This window comes from Tiliqua scincoides, chromosome 1 (genome assembly GCF_035046505.1).
Source record: "Tiliqua scincoides isolate rTilSci1 chromosome 1, rTilSci1.hap2, whole genome shotgun sequence".
NCBI classification, from domain to species: Eukaryota; Metazoa; Chordata; class Lepidosauria; order Squamata; family Scincidae; genus Tiliqua; species Tiliqua scincoides.
This window is the reverse complement of record NC_089821.1, coordinates 39,827,186-39,852,349: the sequence shown is the minus strand read 5'-3', so window position 1 is coordinate 39,852,349 and position 25,164 is coordinate 39,827,186. Positions and strand designations below refer to the sequence as shown.

The following is a 25,164-nucleotide window of genomic DNA, read 5'->3' as shown; positions in this document are numbered from 1 at the left end:
AGGAGCAGAAATTGAAATGCACAGTTACAGAATATCCATTGTGCTATTTTGGCTGTGGGCTCATATCCTAGAGATTTGCCCATAGTCCAGTTTCTAGCAGCGTTGAGTATTGTTTAAATGAAAACAAAAATGCATAGCTCTCTTCTTCTGTAATGCATATAATTTATACTGAGTTTCCTTGCAGTTCAGTTGAATAAAAATTTTGCTGTTAGCCTATACTCTGTAACACTGCTTAAGAAGTTTGCAGTATAGTTAGGGTCTCTTGTTTTAACTCTTAATTTAATTAATTTTCAGATTGTGTTAAATTTTCAGAGTGAGTGTGAATATCTGAATTCACCTCTTGGCTCAATTTTTGCTCAAATTGGGGAGGAAAGTGAATTATTATAAGAGTGGTGATATTGCAGTTGTTTATACTTAAAAGCACTCTCTCCCGAAGTAAGTGGGTAGTTGTAAAAGTACCTGTTTGTAAATTCTAGGTATACTCTGTCAGCATTGCTTACTGAGCGAGGACAGCAGCTTGTCAATAACACGACCTGTGCACTTAATGCTTGTTGTTTTTCTTCTAAGTTTTTGTAGTGGCTTGACATGTTCAGTTGAGATCTATTTATAGTTTCAGTTGCTCTTTCCCCGACCGACAAGTGCTGATTTCTTTCTGGTCCTTGAAGACTTTTTTCCTCATGCAGTATACTTGCAGGGCATGGTAATAAACATCTTGTTTCTCTTCAGGCGCTTGGATGCTAACCACATTACTGCTGTCCCAGAAGATAGTTTTGTGGGCCTAGTTCAACTGCGTCATCTGTGGCTGGATGATAACAGCCTGACTGAAGTCCCCGTTGGTCCACTCAGCAACCTTCCTTCCTTGCAGGCCTTAACCTTGGCTCTCAACAAAATCACCAGCATCCCTGACTTTGCATTTTCCAACCTCTCAAGCCTCGTTGTCTTGTAAGTATTTCATCTCACTGAACACTTAAGTGTTTCGGAGTAACAGCGAGATTTACACAGGATTTTGGTTCAGTGGTTTGTCTGTGAACACCAATATATTATTAGACTATTAGTCTTCAGATAGTAGACACAATGACTTCCAGATAAGATTAAAATGTCTATTCCTAAAGCAAGCAACTGACTTCCCATTGCTGCACATGTTATGTGGTCATCAGAATTTACTTTCAGTTTTGACTTTGACAACTGACTGTATTGCAATCACCTCTTGGATGTGCATGCCTGTAAACATTCTGCACACCCCATCCCTCCATGGTGATCAGGCAGGGCTAGCCCATCCATGATGTGAATGATGCCATTCACATCAAGTGGTGGGTGACAGGGGAAACAGCAATCTTAGTGTGCCTTTCACCTGCTGCTACCTTCCTGCAGCCCACAATAGACAGAACTGCATCAATCCACTTCTCTACCCAAACCCTCTCCTCTCTCATGCAGTCTCTTTAAATTTAATGATTGTAATTATATCCCATCTTCCTGTGTGTGTCATGAACCCATGGCAATCTAGAATACAGCAATGTAAAACTGTATAAAATACTGAATAAAGCATAATAGGCTCATGTAACAGGAGATGAAAACCAATTTTATAAGGTCTTATTTAAGAACCTAAGAAGAGCCCTGCTGGATCAGGCCAAAGCTTCCTGTATCTTACCAAATGCCCCAGGGAGCACACAAGACAACAGATACAACCTGCGTCCCGGTGCCCTCCCCTGCATCTGGCAATCAGCCTGCCTCTAAAACCAAGAGCTTGCACATACCTGATATGCCTTGTAACCCGTAATGAACTTTTCCTCCAGAAATTTGTCCAATCTCCTCTTAAAGTCATCCAGGCAAGATGCCATCACTACTTTCTGTGGCTTACTTTAACACATGCCAAAATATCACACTTTCACTGCCCACCTGAAGCCTGCAGTGATAATTCCCAGCATGTCTCTCTTGGTAGGATGTACATAGTTAGGTTCCATTGTGGTGTCCAGTCTCGTGAAGAAGGAACCTAAAGAGAGAAGCCTTCATCATGGAGAGGAACTCTTAAGCAGTCTCAAAGAGGGGGAAGCACATGTGAGCTTCTGCCTGGCTTTTGTAATACTGTGCAAAGACAATCTAAAGGAAAAATTTCTTCCTTGGCCTTCTAGAGAAGAATAAATCATTTTGGTATGTCCATTGTTAAAGCAGAATATGAACAAAAATCTTGTTCTAATCTGAGGCAACCTGCTTCAACACCTAGGAATTGAATTCTTATGAGTAGATACTGCAGGGCTGGGGCCCGAAATAATAAGCTTGCCAATCCCTGTGCTAAACAGGTACATGGAGTTCTTTGTGCTGTGTCAAAAGGGTTTTTGTGCATTAGCAACCAATCAACCTAGTTATTCTTTGTGAGTTATATTTGTTTTCAGCTATTGAACGAGACTAATTTTCATTGTTTTGTTTTCAGACATCTCCATAACAATAAAATAAAAACATTGGGCCAGCATTGTTTAGATGGATTAAACAACCTAGAAACACTGTAAGTATCCTGCCTTAGGGGCTCTGTAATTGGATAAAATGCATTACAAAAGACTTAATGCCATTGAATCATAATTATATCTAAAGATTTGGCTCAACTTTATAATTATGGTGTCACGGTGATTATCCATATTTACGTACATGTACAAATGTGTTGAACATTTCATTGCAAAACAGTGAACTGAGCCATAGCTTGCCTTTCCCACATTTTTCAGCTTGGGCAGAACTTTTAGCAACAGGAGTGGGGAAAATTTATGAGGCCCATGCAGAGGAGTCTGCAGTTTGTCTGCTGATTGCATGAGGTGCACAGTACAATTGTACAATATTGCATGACTTTTTAATACTGCCTTTGTGTTGAAAGTTTCCAGTAGATTTTTTTAAATTAAACATATGTTAAAAAAATAACTGGGGTTTCTCTCAATTAATTTTTTAATGCTTACTCTCATTTTGGAAATTAGTTCAATAGTGAGCACTACATAATGCTACTGATGCTGTTGTTTCTAGAGACCTAAATGACAACAACATGGTTGAGTTCCCTGAGGCTGTCAAAGCACTACCAAGCCTAAAGGAGTTGTGAGTATTACTGCATGTAGCATTTTTTTATTAGCTTAAAAAAAAAATTCCACATTTTGAGATGTAAAGGATTTGGAAATCTAAAATGGATTAAATCCAAGTGGAAATGGTATCAATTTGTAATACCTTTGTTGGGGCCAATCAAAGAATTGCAAAACAATGAGCAAAGCCAGTAATTTTTGTTGTTAAGTCATGTCCGATTCTTTGTGACCCCATGGACCACTGCACGCCAGGCCCCCTTGACTACCACTAACTTCTGGAGTTTGTCCAAATTCATGTACATTGCCTCTGTGACACTATCTAAGCAGTGACTAGCTATCTAACCAGTAATTTTTAGCTGATTCCATTAAAGGTATTATGAAACTGTTCTCATTTTGGATTTTTTTTCCTAATGGGCAAATATAGCTGCTTTCATTTTTTTCTTTTGTATAAAATGGATTGGTTTATCCTCAGCAGGGTTCTAATTAAAGGAGGACATAATTTGGAATATTTCTTTGCCATAAAAAGCAAACTGTTTAGACTCTACTGGTATAGATCAAGGGTACCCAAACCCCGGCCCTGGGGCCATTTGCGACCTTTGGGAATTTCCAATCTGGCCCGTGGGGAGCCCTCAGTCTCCAGTGAGCCTCTGGTCCTTCAAAGACTTGCTGGAGTACACACTGGCTCGACGCAACTGTTCTCAGCATGGGGGTGACTGTTTGACCTCTCGCATGAGCTGTGGGATGAGGGCTCCCTCCACTGCTTGTTGTTTCATGTCTACGATGCAGCAAAGGCAGTGAAGGAAAGGTCGGCATTCACTCATATAAGTTCCATCTCTAATAGATGTATTTAATCAAATTTGAAATGTAAATTCTTTTTCCCCTGGCCCCCAATACAGTGTCAGAGAGATGATGTGGCCCTCCTGCCAAAAAGTTTGAACACCCCTGTTCCACTGCTTGGTGTTTCATGTCTGTGATGTGGCAGTGGCAGCGAAGGAAAGGCCAGCCTTGCTTTGTGCAAGGCCTTCATTCATTCATATAAGTTCCATGTCTTATATTCAATTATGTAAATTTATTCAAATTTTAAATGTAAATTATTTCCAGGCCCCCTGACACAGTGTCAGAGAGATGATGTGGCCCTCTTGCCAAAGTTTCAATACCCCTGATATAGCTTCTGGGCAATTACCATGATTGTGTGGGGCTGCCTTTCGTGTGATGTGGCATAACACCTGGATAGTGTGTGACGGCCACTCCAATTGATGCAGCAGGGACAACACCATAACTTTTCTTAACGTTTCACTCTTCAGTTAAGCATTGTGCTCAACAGTGATTAGGGTTTTCTAACTTTCTTTTGTAGGGGATTTCACAGTAATTATATTTCCGTGATTCCTGATAATGCATTTGTGGGAAACCCTCTTCTAAGAACTATGTAAGTTTTAACAAGACTTGTTTACATGACTGGATTAATGGCCCCAAATGCAATTTTTATTGACTGAGACAGTTTGTCATTAATTTTTTTCCAGACATCTGTATGATAATCCTCTATCCTTTGTGGGGAACTCAGCTTTTCAAAACTTATCAGATTTGCATTCCTTGTAAGTACTCTGGCAGTTGACTCTAAAATATTTTTGTACTGTTATCTACTCCTTGGAAAACTACCTATACAGATTCTGATTGTACTAGTCAGTTCTGGCACTCTGTTCCTAAACATAAACATTTGGAGATACCATTGATTGTAGTGGAATTAATTCCAAGGACTGCAACCTTGGCATGTTCCCATAAACAGGTTTAGTTATTCCTTGAGGAGAGCAAGCCCAGAGCAGGACTAAAATAAGGATGCTTCACCGTGGTAGGTTCCAGCTTGCTCTAGTAGTCATTGGGAAGTTTTTATTATGGGAAAACTGGTCCAAGTTTGATTACTCCCACGAAACAAGAAAACAACAAGAGCACTCATAATTCATAATTAAATTCATAAATTAAGATAAACAATGATAATGTTAATTGCACAAGAATGATAATAGTATATTGGCAATGGACTCACAATTACAAAGTGAAATGCATTAGAGTCACTCAGAAAAACATCATTAGGTAAGATGCAAGGCAAGCATCTGTGCAGCAGTAATAAGATGCAGCTTGGAGATCTCAAACAACCATTTTGGGTAATGCAGTTTCTATCAGGCAATGAAATGGGGGGGGGTCGCTTAGTTTCTGCATACTTGAGGTATTCTCTAGGTAGCAGAAGTGTATTAGTTTGTAAATTTAAAAGAAAGTGATTAAAACAAACAAACAAATGAGTAAAAAGGACGTATACAGTACTTGGTGTCTTCCAGGCTCTATGGAATATTGAGAACAACTGAGCCTTGGAATGTGGAGGGTATCAGTTGATATGTGGGTTTTTCAGTGCTTGCTTATGAACACTCCTTCCTTTTGCTATGTTTCTCTTTTCCTAGTAAAACCCCAGGGAACCCAGTGGTTTTTATATCTTAGTATGTTTATATAAGCTATATGCCCTTGGAAAACATTAAGCTGGCCTTGAAAATCTTAGCTAAACTGCAATAGTGTGTTTAATTTAGATTGTATGTTCTGTTACTATTTTAAGGTGATTCCAGCTTAGAGTGAAGCAAGGATGTAGTTTAGATTACATCTTTGCTTAATGCAAAATGAAGAGATTTTGACTTGTTCCCTGAAGGTGGTCACTATTACAATGCAGTTCTTCTTTAGAAGCAAAATACTCTTTTGAAGGTTTCTCTCTACATTATGTATTGATGAATAACATGCCAAATCATCTTCCATAGTGAGATTTTCATAAAGGATGTATTAGGGCTTTCGTAAGAGTAAAAATACCATGTAAGAGCTGCATGGCACAAGTGTATTTGGCGCATTTCTTAGAAACCAAAAATGACTCTGAGGGCATGAAAGTTTCTTGGAAACGGAACCAGTTCTTTACAGTAATAGTGTTCACATGCTTTGGTCATCATTGGAGGTCTTGCTCTTATGTTTTCCCCTGCTGAGGAATGGCTGGTGGGAATGCAGGACAGGGTCTTTTTAGTGGGTAGCACCCACTAAATACTGCAGAATACCCTCTCCTGTGAAGTTAGTTGACCTATTTATTGGAGATCATAAACAAGTTTAAGAACTACCTCTTAGCTGTTTTGTTATTTTGTCTGCTGTTCATTTTTCTCCTCTGGTCTTAGTTATTGGTATTCTGTCTCTCTTAGATTTTCTTTGAAGATGTGCGCCACTTAATGACGGGGAAACATTCTCCAATCCCTGTTATGCGATTAGGTCATTAAGTGAACATTCAGTCCAGTCTATTGCTTTTCTTGTGTAAACAGACACTCCCTGCCAGACACTAGCTGGCTATACAGGCTGCTTGAGATAGATTGCCTCTTCTTTGCATTAAGAGCCTCTCTGTGTACACTCTGCTGCAGGATATGGGAGACGCGATTACCTCATTAAGAGCATCTTTATTGTGCTTTGACCACTGTCATATATACAGTCCATCATTGAGCAGAAGGTTGTTAAGCGACACACGCCTGTATTCATTGTTTTAAATATTCTTTTTATTTGTATACTGTAAGCTATCTTGATAGTCCCCTAAGTGGGGCTGAAAGGTGACAAATAGTTTAAGTAAATAACTTGGAAGGAATCTACATTCCAGACCTGAGCATTCTGAGCAGATGACAAACATTGACCAATATTCCTCTTTTGTACCGACGTGTGATTCAAATGTATTTAAATCTAACATATGTAAATCTCAGTGGAGAACAGAAAAAATTAGTATAAATGTCTAATGAAATACATCAGTTTCTCTAACACACGTGCATTTTTCTCTACCTTCAGGGTCATTCGTGGGGCCAGCATGGTGCAGTCATTTCCTAATTTAACGGGAACGATTAATCTAGAGAGTCTGTAAGTGTCTCCTGTCAAACTTTATTTTTAGTAAATAACTCATAAAAACATTTCCCTTCGGATTGTTTACAGGAAAATTACAATTGAAAATTCAATTTATTGCTGAGTGTAGAAGATCTGACTTTCATATGGATATCTTATGCAATATGCTGTATGTAAGTTTTGTGAAAGGGAAATAAAGCAGAATAGGCATGGTTCTTTTTAATGTTGTGGAATATGCCTATTTAAGATTTATTGATTCAGTTAAAGCATTATCCTATTTTCATATTTGTTTAGGTTTATGGTTTGATGAATCAACAGTCTCAGAACATCAAATGCACCCACACTAGAAGGTTTCTTTTCAGTGGCTAGAAACAAGTGTTTTCTGGGGTCTCCAAAACATGAAAGTAGATCACTGTCCTTTTAATTCTGCTAATGCTGTCCTATCAGTGTTCACTCAGATGCTTGTATTTTATTAAACAGGACTTTTACAGGCACCAAAATAAGCAGCCTTCCCACTGATCTATGCCAAGATCGAAAAATACTTCGAACGTTGTAAGTAGGAATCTCCTGGTTCTACCTCATTTATAACTGAAATCCTCCCTTGAAAACATGAGTTTGATTGTAACTGCTCTAAGCAGACCCCTTGATACTGGACCATGCAGCACTGTTGGATCCCGAAGAAAATCCATGAACGCAATATTCCACCAGTGCAACATTAGTCCAGTGGTGCACAGGGGGGAAAAAATCACTTTAAAACTAGCCAGATCAGACATCCCTGTCACAAGCCCATCCGCTCAGTGAGTGGTGTTAGTTTGGACCACATAGCCCCAGATTGCAGGAAACTCCAACCCAATGACCTCAACTTTGCCAGAGAGTATAAAATAAGAGTAGGTTAATGGATTGCTATTGATGGATGTGCTTTTCCTGTAAATATTTCCCCTTTTCTTTCTCTAATCACAAAATATTATGAGACTTACAGACCTGAACCTATCCAATGTGGTTGGGAAAACGTGTTCTTTTCTCCCTCCACCTCCTCGTATTCCTTCACTTTACAGGTGAATGCAATTCCTGGAATTGCTGTAGCTCCTGCAAAGGGGTGCATCATTTCCAAGCAGAGAGCTCTTTAAGAAAAAATAATAATCTAACCTATGTGAATCTAAAAATCTCAAGTCTTGTATTCATAAACTTCATAATGTAATTGTTGGGACTAAAACAACTGAACTACTTTAAAAAACCTTATAGTGAAGGTAGTTCAATGTTTGGGGGAAATAGCTTGAGTGGGGGAAGATATAAAAGTACTGATGGTGTCACCCTGAACAGGGGCCAGCTTACTCTCTTTAGATAAAACACAGCAAAATTAACTAAGGGTTTTTTTCCCCTCCCCTTCAAGGGATTTGTCATATAACAACATAAAGCAACTTCCAAGTTTTAAAGGCTGCAGTTCCTTAGAAGAAATGTAAGTAAAAACGTACTGGACTGATCGGGGGGAGAGCCGTATTGTGGCTGTGTCGGGACTGGAAAGTTGGTTAGAATTGGGATGTTAGTTCATTTTTTGGAAAGCTTTCAGTAAACACAGGATTGTATCCTAAATGCCACACCGAAGGAAATTTAGTCATGACCGAATCCCATCGAAATTGATGTGACAGCCCAATCCTATGTGGGCCTTACACAGCCAGAACTATGTGTTCTGGCAGCGTAAGATTCTTTATGGCTATCAGGAAAGACAACATGCTGCTTTTATAAAGTTGGGCCACCACTGCAAGTGACCACGGCGGCATGCCATCAGGTTCTCCAAGTCCCTGGAATCACCAAGTCAGCAGGGGGAGCAGGAGGGAGGTGGGGAGGGGGACAAAGAGGGGATGAATTGAGGCCAGGAAGGGGGCAGTATTGGCGGTGGCAGCACCGCTGGTATCCTATTACTGTTCCCTGCCTTGATCCACTACCCTGGTCCACTTGGACTGTCACCAGCTACATTGCTGGCGCAGGTTCGAGCTGGCACTGTAAGACACTGGAGGCTTACCCCTGGTTACAAATGTTTGCTTACCTGGAGGAGAACTCTGATGTCTCCCCCCTCTGGCCTGATGCAGCATGTGTTCTGGTGATATGGCTGCATCAGCAGGGGGGGAATGGGTAGGACTGGGCTACTAGTTAAGACTTGCTGAACTTGGGATACAACCTATATTTAATTGTCTCTGCCTGTCATATTGGCTGCTGTGTGTGGCTTCTAGGCCTTGGTCTTCTATTGCTTTTTTACTTTTTCTTCACTCTCAACCTGTCAGCCCTATTTCTTGTCATGTGATTATTTTTATTTTGGTATATAATTAAATTCCCATTCTTCTTGTTACCTTTTCTGAACTTATAGAATGAAACTAGACTTTCTCTCTTCTGTGATTATTTTTCTCAGGGTTTTTTGGGGGGGAGGGGAGGATGGTATTGCCGTGGGTTTAATGCTGTAAGATGTTAAACCCCTCCTTAGTGATCAAAGTTAATAAATTGAATAAGATTTGTCCTTGCAGGACAGGCTGTGTTATGGAAGTGCCTTCTTTGGTGAATGTCTGCCTACATGTAACAGTTTTCCATATTTCAGTTCTTTGCAGCATAATCAAATAGAGGAAATAAAAGATGATGTATTCCAGGGACTGACTTCTCTGCGTACCCTGTGAGTATATTCTCTTGAAAAAGGCCTGAATTTAAAAAGTTGGAAACTCTGCTCGGTATTCACAGTACACTTAAGCAGAGCAAGGATTGTAAAATAGCTACCTTTCTAACTTAGACTGTGTCCAGACCATTCCCCTCAACATGATGTTTTCTTGCATTTTGTCGCCTTCTGTGCCAGTACATACATCATGTGTTATCCACTCATATACACTCCTCCAACTTCCAGTTTGAAACTCCGTGTCTGCATGCATGTAGAGTGGGCCCTCGGTATCTGCAGAGTGATCAGTTCCACAACCCACTGCAGATACTGAAATCCACAGATAATGAAATCTGCAGGGGACCAGAATTATTACTTATTCTAGGCCTTGTCTTATAAGGAATAGATAAGTATCTATGTGAATTGGTGCATGGATATATTGGTGCAAATTCACTAGGAAATTAGAAAAAGGCTATAATGGAGGAAAAGCCCAGCAATAACCAGAAAGAGGGTGATGTAGAGGTTTGTTGTGGAAAAGTTAATATATAAGGGAGCCACAAATTTTTTTTACAAAAATCTGTAAATGGTATAATAATTGGGAATAAAGCATACTGGGCTGAATGTGAACTGCACTGTCTTTTTCAACAATATATCACATGACTCGTCAGGATTCACCATGAGACTCCAAACTTGCGGCTTTTTAATTTTACTTATTTTACCTCTTGAAAAATGCACACTGAAAGCAGTGGTGTCACTTCTAAAACTTCCATTTATATCCCACCTTTCTTCCATCATGAAACTCAAGGCAGCATACATGGGGGTTCTCAGGTGGTCACACATCCAAGTACTGACCAATGCAATCCTATGTAGCTTCAGCAAGGCAATTGGTGTGTCCTCAGGCTGTGCCCTGAGTTTCTTAGTATTTTTTCTCTAACTGATTCCTTAGCGATGTCCAGGATGTGATTCAGGCCAGGGAGTTAATGATCTGGAGTAAGATCTGGAATGTGATTTCAGGTTACTGAACTGAATCTGCAAGGAATCTCAGTTTGCAGAGTGTGTTCTGTATTGTATGCACCTTGACATCAGTTGCTTTGAGTGATGTATCATGGCCAAGAATTAGATCACTGATAAGTCTTGCATTGCATGGTGTTTCACACAACCATTGACTGGCCAAGAGAATGAGTCCCAGTTTATGTTGCACCAACCATCTCTGCATATGCAAATGTATTTGTACCTCTGTAGTAACTCTTTGTAATTGCACAGATCGTTGGTTCATGAACCATGTGAGCTAAACACTTTCATACGTACACTTAACTATTGCACACCAATGACAACTGACAATATAATGTCTACCTTATACAAGATACATCTACTTAAAAAGCAGTTAGTGAGTTTTACATAACTAATCTAAAACTTTGTGTTTATATCTCTGTTGGTCAATGTAGAGAGTGTAGCCTCAAATGCTACAGCTATGAAGTACAGTTAAGCTAGTTAAGTATTGCTTGACAACCCTGATGGTTGCATAGGACTCCACAGACAAATTCTTTTTGTGAATTTAAACTCCAGTCCAGTGTGTGCATGCTTTTTGTGCAATGAATTTTTTCCCTTCTTTTTTGAGCTGCAGCTCCCTGCAACCCATCAGAAACTGCTATACTCCCACCCATTTCAAAAGAGTCTTCAGTCTGGTGCTGGCCTGAAGAAAAAACAGTGAGCAGATCCTTGTAGCCCCCATTTAGATGGCTGTGGCCCACCAGACCTTGTTTCTCAACTTTTCAGTAGAAGAGATGTCCTTAAAGGATTGTGTTGAGAAAATTGTCACAGTGACATTGCATGAAAACAGTTGAGCTGCAAGTTACTTAGTTGTTTGTCAGAAGTTTAGTGTGACCTGAAGCATAATGTAATCGTTGAACTGAAAACAATGGCCATTTGGAAGTGTCAATGTAAATCACTAACACAACAGTACTTCTTAAAATTGCAGTGATCTCAGCAGAAACTTGATCCATCGAGTTTACAAGGAAGCATTTGCTACGCTTGGTGCTATTACCATCCTGTAAGTAGGCCATTTAGCACAGTATAAGTTTCTAGTCTTAAAATAGTAGCATTTCAGCTTCTCAGACAACTTCATTCCTATTTCCCATAACACCCTGAATTCAGGTTATTTTAAAACACCATTTCACCTGCATCTAGAGAATAGAATCATGTTCTGACAGCTGAATACAGCTTGCTGCAATTCTGGGGAGGGGGGAACATTACTCCAAGGAAATTATGAAGTATGGGGTGGCTTTGGATATCCTTGCCCCGTCCCATACTCAATCTTCCAGCACATAGTGAGATATGTTTTCTGTCCATGTATCAATGGGATACTTATCTAGCCAAGGGAAAGAGTTACATCTTCCACTTCTGCACAGAACCAGAAACTTAGGGGAAAGGAGGCTGCAGTCATGTTTTCTCAGTTGGGCCTTCCATAGAACTTCCAAAACCACCAAACATGGGTCTAATATTTATAAATAGTTCTGTATATGGTGTTCATCTTATAGTCCCATATGCAGAATAATCTTCATTCACATTCTTGGCCACCTGTAGACATGGGGGACACATCTGCATCTGTTGCTTCTTACTACTCCCTCACCCTAGTGATCGGCTGCATTTGCAGTTGTGCTTTGCTAGGCTGGCAGTTTGGTTTGGGCTATGACAACTGTTTCTCTGAGAACAGTAGCACTTGCAAGAGTTGCCTGTAGGTGACAATGGCTGGACCTGTATTTCTACAACTCCAGTGGCAGCAGAAATATTTCAAGCCAAGGTGGTACAGTGGATAAAGTGTTGGATATGGACTGGCATGACCCATGTTCAAAACCAAGCTCAATGGGTGATCTTGTCCAGATCACAATTGTTCAGCTGAACCTACTTGTAAGGTTGTTGTGAGGATCAGATGACCCAGCCCCACATATGCTGCCCTAAGTTTCTAGGAGAAAGAGTGAGATACAAATGTTATAAATGGTGAATGGTTAATTAAACAACATTCCCTCTCCTCCAGCAAGTGTTACCTGTGGCTCTGTTTTTGGTTTTAGGTTTTCATTCAGGTATTCTGTTGATGATTTTGTCTCACACTTGTTTTCTGCTGCAAATCTTTTAGAGACTTAAGTTTCAACGCATTGATTTCATTTCCAACTGGAGGCCTGAGTGGGTTACACCAGCTTAAACTTGCTGGCAATACGGAACTGAAAGAAGCCTTGGTAGCAAAAGACTTTGTGAAACTCAGGTAAGTCAGTAACTGAATCAGAGTACATGTGCATTCACTGAGGCATTCTTGTAGGCATTCAACATGGTCCTGTCCCCACCTCCCCCCAGCAGTTGTTCTTACTGTGCTGTTTATATTCTACAAATCAAGTACATGCAAGGCATAGTGACAACTATAGCATAACAACTAAAGCAGTGCTCTGAATTCTATGCAGGGGACAGACACAGGCCTGTTTGGCCATGATGTCACAAAAAGTGTTTTTACTATCAAGTTTTAGTGGAGCAAAGCTCTATGTGATAGTTCTGTCTTCCAGTTTAAGTAGCAATGCAAGAGCTTAAACTGAAATGCAGTCTTGGGCTGCTTAATGACAGGCATGCGGACCGGGATCCCTGTCATCAAGCAGGGCTTGAACCTATGCAAAACCTCTGAAGACAAGAGGAAGCTCTGCTCTCCTCGCCATCAGAGGCTTTTCTGAGCCTCTGCAAGGCTCAGAATGCCGGAATTTCATGAGAGACCGGAAAACAGAAATTGCATCTCTCATGTGATTGGGGCATTCTGAGTCTTGCAGAGTCAGCATGCAGATACGCTCTGCCACTGGGAGGCTCAGAAAAGCCTCCAGAGGTGAGAGGACCAGAGCTCCTCTCAGCTTCAGAAGCTTGGGTGTGTGTGTGTGTGTGCAACTTCCTGACCGGTGGCCATGGCATATACAACCCATTGCTGGCTGGAAGGGGGCATTGTTAAGGGGCACGCACCTGTACTGTCATCCTGCATCTTACTCGAGGGTTGTGTTCCGAGGTCAGCTCTTAAAACGTAAGGGCCCAGTCCTATCCAGCTTTCCAGCACTTTTACAGGCTGTAGGCTGGCCCAAGGCTCTTGGCATCACGAACAGGATTGGAGTAAGGGAGAGGTGTATCTTCTCCATTTGTGATAGGGAATGGCACTGCAGGTTCAGCATATTTGGTAACCTGGACAGGGCCAGGAGTGGGAAGGGTGGGCCTGGTCTTAGCATGATCTTGAGTTGTACCCAGGTTCTTGTTATGGAGGACAGTGCTGACCTTTGCTGTTACACATGTATATGAGGCCACTGGGATGGCCTCAGCTGCTCTATCTGCTGATGATCCCCAGCTCTGCCTCTCATTTCCATCTGGCACCAGGGAGGCTGTGGATTTTCTGAACTGGTGCCTGCTATTTATGAAGAGCTGAAGGTGGGCTAATAAACTGACAGCAAAGGCAAGACAGAGATGCTGGTAGTCAATAGGAAACCTGATTTTGGGGTGGGTTAACAGGTGGTTCTGGACAGGGTTGCACTCATGCCTTAACTACATTGCATATTGGACTACTGTAATGTACTCTCTTTGGGGTCATCCTTGAAGACTGTCTACAATCTGCAATTGGTGTAAAGCAGCCATTTTCAACCACTGTGCCATGGCACACTGGTGTGCCATGAATGGTCCCCAGGTGTGCCGTGGGAATTTGGGGAGGGTCATTTATTAGTAGGGCCATTGGGGGATGTGAGCCCCCTATTGACAGCACAGTGTGCCTTGTCAGTTGTTAACAAGATCAACACATATGTACACCGCATAATGTAATGGTGGTTTTGACTATAAGATCCTTAGAAAAGAACTTGCTCGAAGTTCTCGCTTGACTAAAGTTATTTTATTGTATTACATTTACATAGAACTTGAGTTTTACATTATTATTCCATCAGATAACTCAAGATAGTGTACAAAGAGTTTCCAAATGGTCCCTCATCCAGGCAGTGAACAGATTTGGACCTGCTTAGCTTCAGCAAGGTGGCTATACCATGTGCCGTCAGACCATATGTTGAGACCTAGTTAGACTGGCAGGGATGAGGGTCTTTGGGGGGATGGTGGTTAAATATACCCTTTCTTTGGGAATTCTGCCTTGGGTAAGTCCACCAGTCTAACTCTGTCTGCATCTTCTATAAAATATATATCTTCTGGAAAGCAGCCAATACTTTTTCCCAGTAGTTCTACCTAATATTCAGAGAGTGAGGCACATGCTGTCTTAGGCTGACCAGGCATTTGATTTCTGTGTACATTGTTCTAATTTTAGTGGTGATATTTTTAATTTTTGTAGTTCAAACACTGCATTGGGATATGTCTGTGAAAAAAATGAATAAAAACATGACCCACTGTGTACCGTAATCTTTACTGGCTTATCTTTGTGTTGGTTAAGAGAAGAGGGTACAGCACAGGAAATCCATCCTTGCAGCATGAAGGATTTCATATAAACAGAACCAACAATGAGGATGACAAATGTGTGCTCAGTGTTGCGCTGGCCTGGGAATTCACTTGCGTAAGAGTGTTATTCTCCAGGCAGCTTGAGGAGTGTTCATTTCAGTATGCACAGGTAATAACTTGATTGCTCGTAACATCTTGCTTGCCTTAAAATGGCAATGCTTATTTGGACAGCTCCCAAAGACCTTTTCCTTATCTTGGAGCTTTCATAAATACTGGATCCACAGTATTGTCACTAGACCGTCATAATTTCTCTCTTGTGTAAAGCCTGTTATTTTAGGAAGGTTCATAACAGCTTTTAATCAGGAGCTTTTCTTTGGTAGAATGCATTTCATAAGAGAAAGCAACTTCTGGCTGTGCAAGATGCTGCCTCTTAAAAGGAAAAAGGCAAGGACAGGAAGGCCACTAGTTAAATTTCCTGATGTGTTTGCCTTTTCAGATCTCTGTCCGTTCCATATGCCTACCAGTGCTGTGCCTTCTGGGGTTGTGACTCTTATTTAAACTCCAACAGTGAAGATACCAACCACCAAGATCAGAGTCTGTCAGAGGCACATGACCAAGGTGAGCATTCTGATGTAGTGAAGATATATGGAGATGGTTCTGATTTGAGGAAGATCTAATGACCCCAGCTAAGCTATCTATGGGGTTTCAGCTTATCCCCACAATACACACAAGGTTTCAGTAAATGCCAGTCCTAAAAGTTTGCATGAATATGAATGTGTTCATGCATTTGTCTGCCATGACTGAGCTGAGGGGAAGATCTCTTCTTAATTCTGCTCCCAGTTGTGACAATAGCACAAAAGCAAGTGTAGGTAAACTGTGTGTCCAGGCATAATACAGCCCTTCCAGGTCTATACCACTTAAAAATGCTGATAAAGAATTTCATATTTGAATACATCTCTGTATCTCCCTGATATGCTGGTCATCTAGAGAAGGGCGGGATAAAAATAAAGTTTATTATTATTATCTATATGCAAGGAACATAGACAGTGGGATGGGGTGGTTAGTGGTGATTCAGACATACTTTCAAACTATTAAATGCAAATATCCCCCACCTTCAGGCTTAATGGTTACGTTACAAGCTATACCATGTGCTAAAAAGTGTGGTTTAGTCCCAAAGCCTTGTGTGCCAAGCTCTTAGCAGTGCAAGACAGAATATAAATCTTCTAAATAAATCAATAAGCCCAAATCCAGAATTGTCTTCTCATAATTAGAAAGAGAAAAATAATATTCAAATCCCTTTATGCAATATCAGAATCATCCCACAATATAGCTGGGTAACATTTAGTCAGCAGTAGGGCCTCCGAGAGGAATTGTATCGGGGGTACAAAGTTTCTTTTGGGCCCCTTTGCAAAGGGGGAGGGGTGAAACAGAGTGGGGGAGGGTGGTGATGGGTGAGCAGAATGGGGGCAGGGAGGGGTAAAACAAGGTTGTAGGAGGGTGAAGACAGCTGGAAAAGTGTTTGGAGCCCAGGTCTACCCACCTGTGTGGCGCCCGTAGTGTCCCCAGCATCCCCAGTCATGGTAGTGTCTCCTGCATCCCGTATGGGCAACACGTCTGAGTAGACAGGAAAATGTCAGATCCTAGGAAATTTTTGGGCCCCCTCCTTTTGACCCTTGACCCTGGGCCCGGGCACAAATTACCCCCTTTACCTCGCTCTCCTAGGCCCTGGTCAGGAGGCCTGCTTTAAACCTAAACAGAGCTTCATCTTATTTCAGCTTCTAAAAACTTGAGCCTTGTCCCAGGCTGCACTTAAATAGCTGGTATAGTAGATTAGATAAAAGACAGATAATCCTGAACAGTGTTGTAATCCTGAACTGTTGCAAACATGCCGTAAGGAGCGTTTCTTCTGGCGAGCGCCAGTGGTAGCCTGGTGCTGGGCTACTGCCGGGCAGGTGCCAGAGCTCCACTGCTCAGCAGTTGTGTGGACCGCTGAGCAGCGGATGGACAGGTTATTGTGCAAGCTCTCTGCTCCACACTGCATCTGTTTGAAGCAAACGAGAGCAAGGGATGCTGGGTTCTTGACATCATGCTCGTTGCAAACAGAAGCACTGTAAAACACGAAGGCTGCATACTTTCTATAGTGAAAAGGAAAGAGAGTAGGCTCCAAATTGCCTTGTTCTGTGATGGGATCTGGATTCATGTCAGCTTCCCCCCTTCCTTTCCTTTCAGCTGCACTGGAAGGAGAAGGGGTGGCTGCTGCTGCAATTCTGTCTTGCTGCCAGCAAGTCAGAAGACCCCATCTCAGACTCGAACTTGGAAGAGGCTTGAAGAGCCGACTGGCACAATAGCTTAGAGAAGGTTGTGGACAGATGTGCCAGGGCTTACCTGTTCACCACCCCTTCAAAGAGGCTGCTTCATATTACCATTTGAGATTGCCTCATAACAGGGCTGCTCCCTGAAGAATTTGGACTCCTATATCTGAGAAGATTCTATAGACTTCTTTATGTGGGGTAGACATCTTTTTAAAAAGATTGTTTAACATAAAATGGAGCAAAAGTGTCAATTGCTAGGTTTCGTTTTAAATACTGCTTAATAAATAGTGCTTTCATAGAATATATTTAGCATTTCTCTTCTTTTATAATCTAGGTGCATCAGATGCAGATGACCTAAGCAGTGATGAGAAGGAAGAACTTGGTCAGACTATAATTCACTGTACCCCAATGACAGGTGAATGGAGTCTCCTACCTCCGCCCGCCCCCCCCCCAATTTATGTGCTGAATGACAAATTTCTGGCATTGTAAGAACTGTGTGTTTAATTCACCTGTCTTGTAACAAGTACAGGTTTTGATAATTGCAGTGTAATAATTGCATAGAAGTATGATTGGAAGAACTTGGAGTGAATGCACTGTAACATTTCTGCAGGATATTGGAGGTGGACTTTTTAAAAAAAAAATGCTGGTTGTTGTCATTCTGTTATTTTTTTCCTATCAAGCATAATACCTGTTATTATGGCAAGTTTCTTCACAGCCTAGCAGTCTGTGAGAAAACATTGTCTTCTGGCCTGTTGTTGTACCCTCACTCATGTTAGCAGCTGCTTGCATGCTTCCCGCCAGGGGCCTTCTGGTTAATCTTTCACATCACTGTCATACTGAAACACCCCAAGTCCTGCTGACTCTGTAAATTCTGGCTAATAACTGCCAGTATGACTCTTGGGAGCAGACACAAGGCAATTTATGTGGTATGGAGTGCTATGTAGGGCAATATTCTTCCTCCATCTCTTTTTAATAGAGTTGTAGAATACTTAGTGTTTAAAAACTTGGGAGGCAAGTTGTCTTCAGTTAGGAAAATCAGGAGTGTTACGTGGATCAAGGGATATCACACTCATGGTGGTAGAGCACCTAAGCCATTCCCACTGTAACTCCATTGAACTCTGCAGCATTACACCAGGAATGAGGTTTTTGGAATATTGTTTTAACATTTGGGAACTGCAATTCATAAAACAATAATGCTCTTCAGAGAGCAGTGCAGGGCCTGTGAGGTTTCAGCTCTTTTTTAGCAAGGAGCCAAGGCCCAATGGGCAATGGCTTGTTTTTCAAGGTTGTCACCTACTGTGTGTTGGCCAGTCTCGCCCTTCCTCAGTCAGTCTGGAATGTTCTTTCCATCTCTTATCTATTGCACTGAATCCTGGCAAATTGATTCAAGTTTGCTTGGATACTAGAAATGAATTATCAACCGAATGCAACCGAAGAGTTAGTGTAATAACCTTTCTTGCCTTTTGGAAAATTAACTTTGTTTTCATTTGCTTGTTTTTGACCAAACCTGACATTCTTTCTTTCCCCATTTAAAAGTCAATTGAACTTATTTTCAAATATCCTTCTTAATATAAAAGAACTCAAGTGGTGGTGCTAAATACTGTGCTGTAAAAATATTTTGTTATGAGCCATATTGAAGACTTTTTTTATAAATGGGGTAAGTTAAATAAATGCCCTAGTGGGAAATATACTTTCTTCAAGAAAAGGGATAATTGCTGAAGCCAATAAACGGGACCTTTCTTGTTTATCCAATATTAGGCTAGAAATACTGATTTTTTTTTTTCATTTTCTCATCTGCTGAGTGTTGATTAAGGGGAAGGGAAGCCACTAGTAGAGAAGTGGAAGGGCCTACTCCATCTCTGTTCAAATCTTGTGCCTCTAAAGAGGCACTTGCAACCCATTCCTAAGCTCCTCAGTGCCCAGAGGAACAGTGGTGCTGAAATGGGCGCTGCTGTATCCTGTGGGCAGTGAGGCACCTGCCAGTCTCCCTGAGCTGCACCCATTGCAGGTCCAATGAGTTTCCATGGCTCTGCACCCATTATTGAGCGGACGCAGAACCAAGTGACCCACATAGGGCTCTGCGGCCAGGGAGGGAGCACAGGATATGGCGGCAGACTCTGCCACTGTCTCCACCCCCTCCCAGGCCTGATCATCCCCTCCTCCCAGTTCAGTTCTGCTCCCTCCCTGCCTCCCCCCCCCCCACTCTGAGAAGCCTCACTGCCAAGTGTTGGCAATATTTATCACCTGCTGCTCTTTGGAGGTATCTTCTTGGTGCTGAGGCCGAGCACCAGCACTCCTTGTTTTCTGGGTCCTGCGAATGTGGCACATTCATGACACCCAGAGCCAGGTGCATACCGCTGGTGCTGGCGAGCTCAGGATTGGGCTCTTAGTCACCTGCATGGGCATAAATGGTTGACTTGTGCCTCTGTTTGATTATAATTTCTACCTGTGCTGGCTGCTAGATATCTATGGCAGGGCCTTTTGAATAGGAGCAAACAGAGCTTTGTGTGTCTTCATGGTTGGCCTTCATCCTGTATCATTGATTGCTGGCAGGAGTGGGATGGGTTGCCGCCTGGTGCATGCCTTAGCAGCAACCATAGAACAAGTTTAAGTATGGGCATGTTTCTCTGGGCTGTCAAATGACAGTCTACGTTACCTTGGCCACTGAAGCATATAGCAGATCCAACATTAAAGTCTACAACAGTATGTGTCACACTAAATAAATAATTGTTTCAAGTGTATCTTGATTAGTAAATTGCTCTAGCTGTATATCTTTCGTTCATCTGACCTTCTGTTCCCAATAGCCACTTCTGCAAATAATGCCTGACTGATATAAAAGTACTAAAATGCAGTAAGACTGACAATCCTGTTTTGGTTACTAAACTATATATTTTGTTTTTTTTAAGGTGCTTTCAAGCCCTGTGAATATTTACTGGGAAGCTGGATGATTCGTCTTACAGTCTGGTTTATATTTTTGGTTGCCTTGTTCTTCAACATGCTTGTGATGTTAACGATATTTGCTCCTTGTACTTCATTGCCTTCTTCCAAACTCTTCATAGGCTTGATCTCTGTCTCTAACTTCTTTATGGGAGTCTATACTGGTATATTAACTTTCTTGGATGCAGTCTCTTGGGGAAGGTTTGCTGAATTTGGTATATGGTGGGAGACTGGCAGTGGCTGTAAAGTTGCTGGCTTTCTGGCCATCTTCTCTTCAGAAAGTGCCATTTTTTCCCTAATGTTAGCTGCTATTGAACGGAGCTTATCCGCAAAGGAAATCATTAAGAAGGGTAAGAGCAGTAATCGAAAATGGTTTCGAATTGCCGCTTTGTTTGCTTTCCTGTGTGCGTTGGTAGCAGGAGGTTTGCTACTCTTCCATAAGGGGGAATATTCTGCATCCCCCCTCTGTCTGCCCTTTCCTACTGGAGAAACTCCCTCCCTGGACTTCACAGTTACGCTAGTGCTGCTAAATTCATTGGCCTTTTTGCTCATGGCAATTATCTATACCAAACTGTACTGCAACTTGGAAAAGGAAGATCTCTCTGAGAACTCGCAAGCCAGCATGATTAAACATGTTGCTTGGTTAATCTTCACGAACTGCATCTTTTTCTGCCCTGTTGCATTTTTCTCATTTGCTCCACTCATCACTGCCATCTCTATTAGTCCTGAAATCATGAAGTCTGTCACTTTGATATTTTTCCCACTGCCTGCTTGTTTGAATCCAGTCTTGTATGTCTTCTTCAACCCAAAATTCAAGGAAGACTGGAAATTACTGCGGTGGCACATCACCAAGAAGAATGGAACTGGGACAGTTGCTGTCAATACACAAGGTGGCTGTGGAACTCAGGATTTCTACTACGATTGTGGCGTGTACACAAACCTTCAAGGAAACCTGACTGTGTGTGAATGCTGTGAATCGCTACTTATATCTAAGCCTGTACCATGTAAACATTTGATAAAATCTCACAGTTGTCCAGCCCTGACAGTAGTGCCTTGCCAAAGGTCAGATGGGTACTGGTCAGATTGTGGCACCCAGTCTGCCCATTCGGATTATGCAGATGAAGAGGACTCATTTGTGTCGGACAGTTCAGATCAAGTGCAGGCCTGTGGGCGTGCTTGTTTCTATCAGAGCAGAGGCTTCCCTTTGGTCCGTTACGCCTACAACATCCCAAGGATTAAAGACTGAGAATGCAGTTCAGATACTAAAAAGGAGGCAATATGACACTTCATAGACCATGCCTGTTCTGACCTTTTGCCTGGAAGCACTTTCTACAATAGTTGTTTAATATTAGTTGTAACCCAGGAATGTTGACAGTAAATGTCTTGAGTTATACATTTTAAAATAAGAGCTATTGTTTGTATTGTAAATAATTGGAAAACCAAAATTCATAGCCCAGTTTTTTTTTACTCCTTTTCCAAGCAATTATATATAATATGTATGTTATTAGGCTGTATTTCCATGTTGTTATCCACTTGTAATTTACTGCTCCTGTTGTGAGGTGAACTCTGTCAGCTTTTCCAGATAAGCACAATACAACAGGATGTGATTAGCATTAAAAATTATTTTTCAATGTGACTTTATATAGCTAAGGGGGGGGGGGGAAACTGTTGCTAACTTTTGTATAGCATTTCTGACTGAATCTCAGGACAATTTACTGCAGGGCCAAAAGAAGGGAATACTCTTCTCATATGCAACTGTGAGACAAATGCAGGCGAAACATGCTTTTCCACACTTCAGGCTGTGGCTTAATTTGACTGGGGCAACAATGCTTATTTCAGTAAAATACTCATCACCCCTCATGATCTGCCAGTTCTGAGTGGATTGACATAATAGTCCTCCTTTTATGAGTTTGAAAGAGAGCAGTTGGGAGCTTTTGCAAAGCAAGCTTTTGCAAAGCAAAATTGGGCTTACCCAAACTTGTGTTGACCTATGGCTTCACATAATGTGTATTACGCCATCCCCTTGATCTCAAGTTCCATGTTTTTCACCAGTATCACAAGCCTGCAGCCCTGCTGTGCACACCAAGAACTTCTATGTGCATATGGAGCTCCACACACATGGCAGCTGACTTACAGCCTAATCCTGCGTTCCCATGGTGTGCGGGTCTGGTGGCGCCAAAAACAACTACCACCACATCCTGCGTGCCAACAGCAGCTGCGGGTGGCATGTCGGGAGAAGGGGACTTTTATCCCCTTCTCCTGGGTGAGGGAAGTAGCCCTGCAATGGGGCTACTCGATTCACCGCCAACCAAAAGGTCAGTGAGGGAAGAGTGTTCATGTCGGGCGCCGAGCCCCACACAAATGCGCAGGATCTGGTGGAGCAGAGCTCTACTGGTCCCACCTCCCGTTCGCCCTCTCCCTACCTCCTGCCCTCCACCTGCTTCCCACCTCCCCCTGCCCCTGCTTACTTTACCACAGCTCGGCTGCCTGTGCAACTGCCAAGCAGCAGGGGCCGGGCGTCTGCCCGGTGTTAGCCCAGTGCTGGGCTAGCACGGGCGCTCACCTGGCACGCTGGTGGTAAGCCAACGTGTCGAGCCCAGGACTGGGCTCCTATTCTCATCTACAAGCTAGAGGAGGCTCTCTGCATACTTACTGGAGATTTCCTAATGTAGTTTTTAACATAGAAGAGAACAGGGTAATGTTCCTTCCCTCATAAGTAAGCTTTATGTACATGTTGGAGAGCCAATGGGTTCTGGATTGTGTCTCACAACAGCAAAAAAATAATCACTCTAAAGTTGAAAAAAAGTGATGTAAATCTACCTTGTGTGACATATTATCTATTAACAGCTTGCAAGAAGTAGAAATGCATGTAGTCTTGTTTTTGGGTGAAACCATACTACACTATAGTTCGTAATTGGGTGGATGAGGTCTGAAGCTAGCAAGATCATTTGAAGACATGGCTTGTTCAGAGATCTAGAAATAAGACATGTGAGCTGCCCCATAATACAGGAACTTCTGCTTTGCTTCTATTTTACAGTACGGTAGAAAGAGGCTGATTTTCATGAAAATGGGGGAGAGGGCATTTTAATACTTGTATCTGAGATTTGAGGTTCTACTGATATTTCTTAGTTACAGAGAGTGATTCTTATCCATCCTTAGTTTGAAGTCTGAACATCATAAAATTATGAATACATGATCAATGAAACCTTATATTTCTTAAATAAATTTTTTGATAGCAATTCCACTGCCATACCAGTAATTCTGGCACCATTTTTACTAAACAGTGTAAGCTAGATTGCAGTTAGGAAAATTATACTGTACATAGTGTGCATAAAAATAATTTTCTTTGTATTGTAAATTATTTGATAGAACTCATGATGGGAAATATGGCTTCCATGCATTTTAATTAAAGCTACCTCCTGAAATATAGCAGCTGCCAGTAGCAGAATGTTTAAATTGTGGTTTATATACTTTTTTGCAATGTAAATAAACATTGGTTGTACATTCTTGTTATAATAAAACCAGAAACTTTGTATATCAAATTATTTAGCTTGTACAAAATATGGGATGGTATCATTCTTGTATAATGTAATTTTTGTAAGCTTAAATCATTCATAGTAAAATCAAAGAAAACAAGAGCAAGTAAGAAGAGAATTCTAGAGTGTTTTTTTAAAGTGCTGGCACTTTTTTAATTGAGCTTATGTATTTGATATTTCCATGAAAGCTTCATGTGTATGATGTGCATGAGTAGTGCTAATTTTATCTCACTATTTAAAAACACCCTTCCTATATGAAATTCCTTCAGATTCAAAATTAGCAGGCAGACCAGGCCTAGAAGAGGAGTGGGATCGGCCTGAGCAACCTAGATCGTATCCTAACCCCCCTCCCTCCTGACACAGATCTGAGTAGTCCCATAGGGGTGGCTGCTGTGCTACATGGGGTAAAAAATAAATAAATCCCCTTACTCCGAGTTGCATGACGGCCACCTCCTACCTTGCACTGGATATGGTGCAGACCAGTTAGCCTGCCTGTTCCGGTGCAGGATATGATTAGGCTGCCTGTGATACAGTCAGATTCTGTCTATATTTACTTTTTCCTGTTGTCTAATAATCAAAATCCTAAAAGCATCTTCAGAAGAATGTCCCGCTTTACACACTCAAATCACTCAAATTTACACTCCAAATTCAATTATCTGTAATTGCTTCACTACCATTAGCAATGGGGAGGAGCAAGAGCCATTTTTGTTTCCACCCACACAGTGATTTTTACATCACTTACTGTGGAACCATACAGATGTGTGCTATGATTTGTGTGCTTATTTGTTGATATATTTGTTATAAAGGGATACACAATTTTAAATAACAAGTGCAAAAACATTGTTCTATTGGTTTGGAATTTTTCATTACATTTGAGGGCTGCAAAGAGATGTGCACCTGTGCCAAAAGATAGATAGCTATAGATGGTAGACACAATGTTGCACAATGAATTGCTAGCTGTTTTGTAAATGAAATTGTCAAGCGATACTTCTCAAATGGTAGGTACACATTTCTTACACATGTAGGTGTACTTGCTTGTTGAGAAGCTAACAAAGATGTATATCTCTCAGGATTCCCCTGACACTGTTCTTCATGTAAAGCATGGTCTGGTCAAAACATCTGTTCTAACTGAGCTGCATGTTGTAGTCTCCTTATAGCAATAAGAACAACCAATTAATTCCTGTATAATGCAAGAGTTGCCCAAGTGCTGTAAAGATTTTGTGGATGTAGGTAGTTGCTGAGATCACCTATACCACAAAATGAAAGGAAGAACAGCGGCACAAGTTATCATACCATCGAAGCACTGCATTTAGTTGGTCAACCTATAGATGCAGTTTTCATGTCTAGCAGTGGTTTTT

General features: G+C 41.5%; 1 protein-coding gene across 2 annotated transcripts in view; it reads left to right on the top strand.

Annotated features, from left to right (window-relative positions):
* LGR4 (leucine rich repeat containing G protein-coupled receptor 4) overlaps nt 1–23,832 on the top strand; it is a 106,349-nt gene extending 82,517 nt beyond the window's left edge. Inside the window, exons 5-18 of one of the 2 annotated variants that reach the window (XM_066637530.1) lie at nt 727–942; nt 2,429–2,500; nt 3,004–3,072; nt 4,408–4,479; nt 4,574–4,645; nt 6,894–6,962; nt 7,425–7,496; nt 8,335–8,400; nt 9,532–9,603; nt 11,558–11,629; nt 12,713–12,838; nt 15,518–15,639; nt 17,668–17,748; nt 20,240–23,832. In XM_066637530.1, the coding sequence (XP_066493627.1) occupies nt 727–942; nt 2,429–2,500; nt 3,004–3,072; nt 4,408–4,479; nt 4,574–4,645; nt 6,894–6,962; nt 7,425–7,496; nt 8,335–8,400; nt 9,532–9,603; nt 11,558–11,629; nt 12,713–12,838; nt 15,518–15,639; nt 17,668–17,748; nt 20,240–21,516 (2,458 nt within the window). In that variant the 3' untranslated portion in view covers nt 21,517–23,832. The remainder of the gene's footprint in view (nt 1–726; nt 943–2,428; nt 2,501–3,003; nt 3,073–4,407; nt 4,480–4,573; nt 4,646–6,893; nt 6,963–7,424; nt 7,497–8,334; nt 8,401–9,531; nt 9,604–11,557; nt 11,630–12,712; nt 12,839–15,517; nt 15,640–17,667; nt 17,749–20,239) is intronic. The other variant, XM_066637539.1, reaches the window with a different exon arrangement.
* Nucleotides 23,833–25,164: the final 1,332 nt, after the last annotated feature.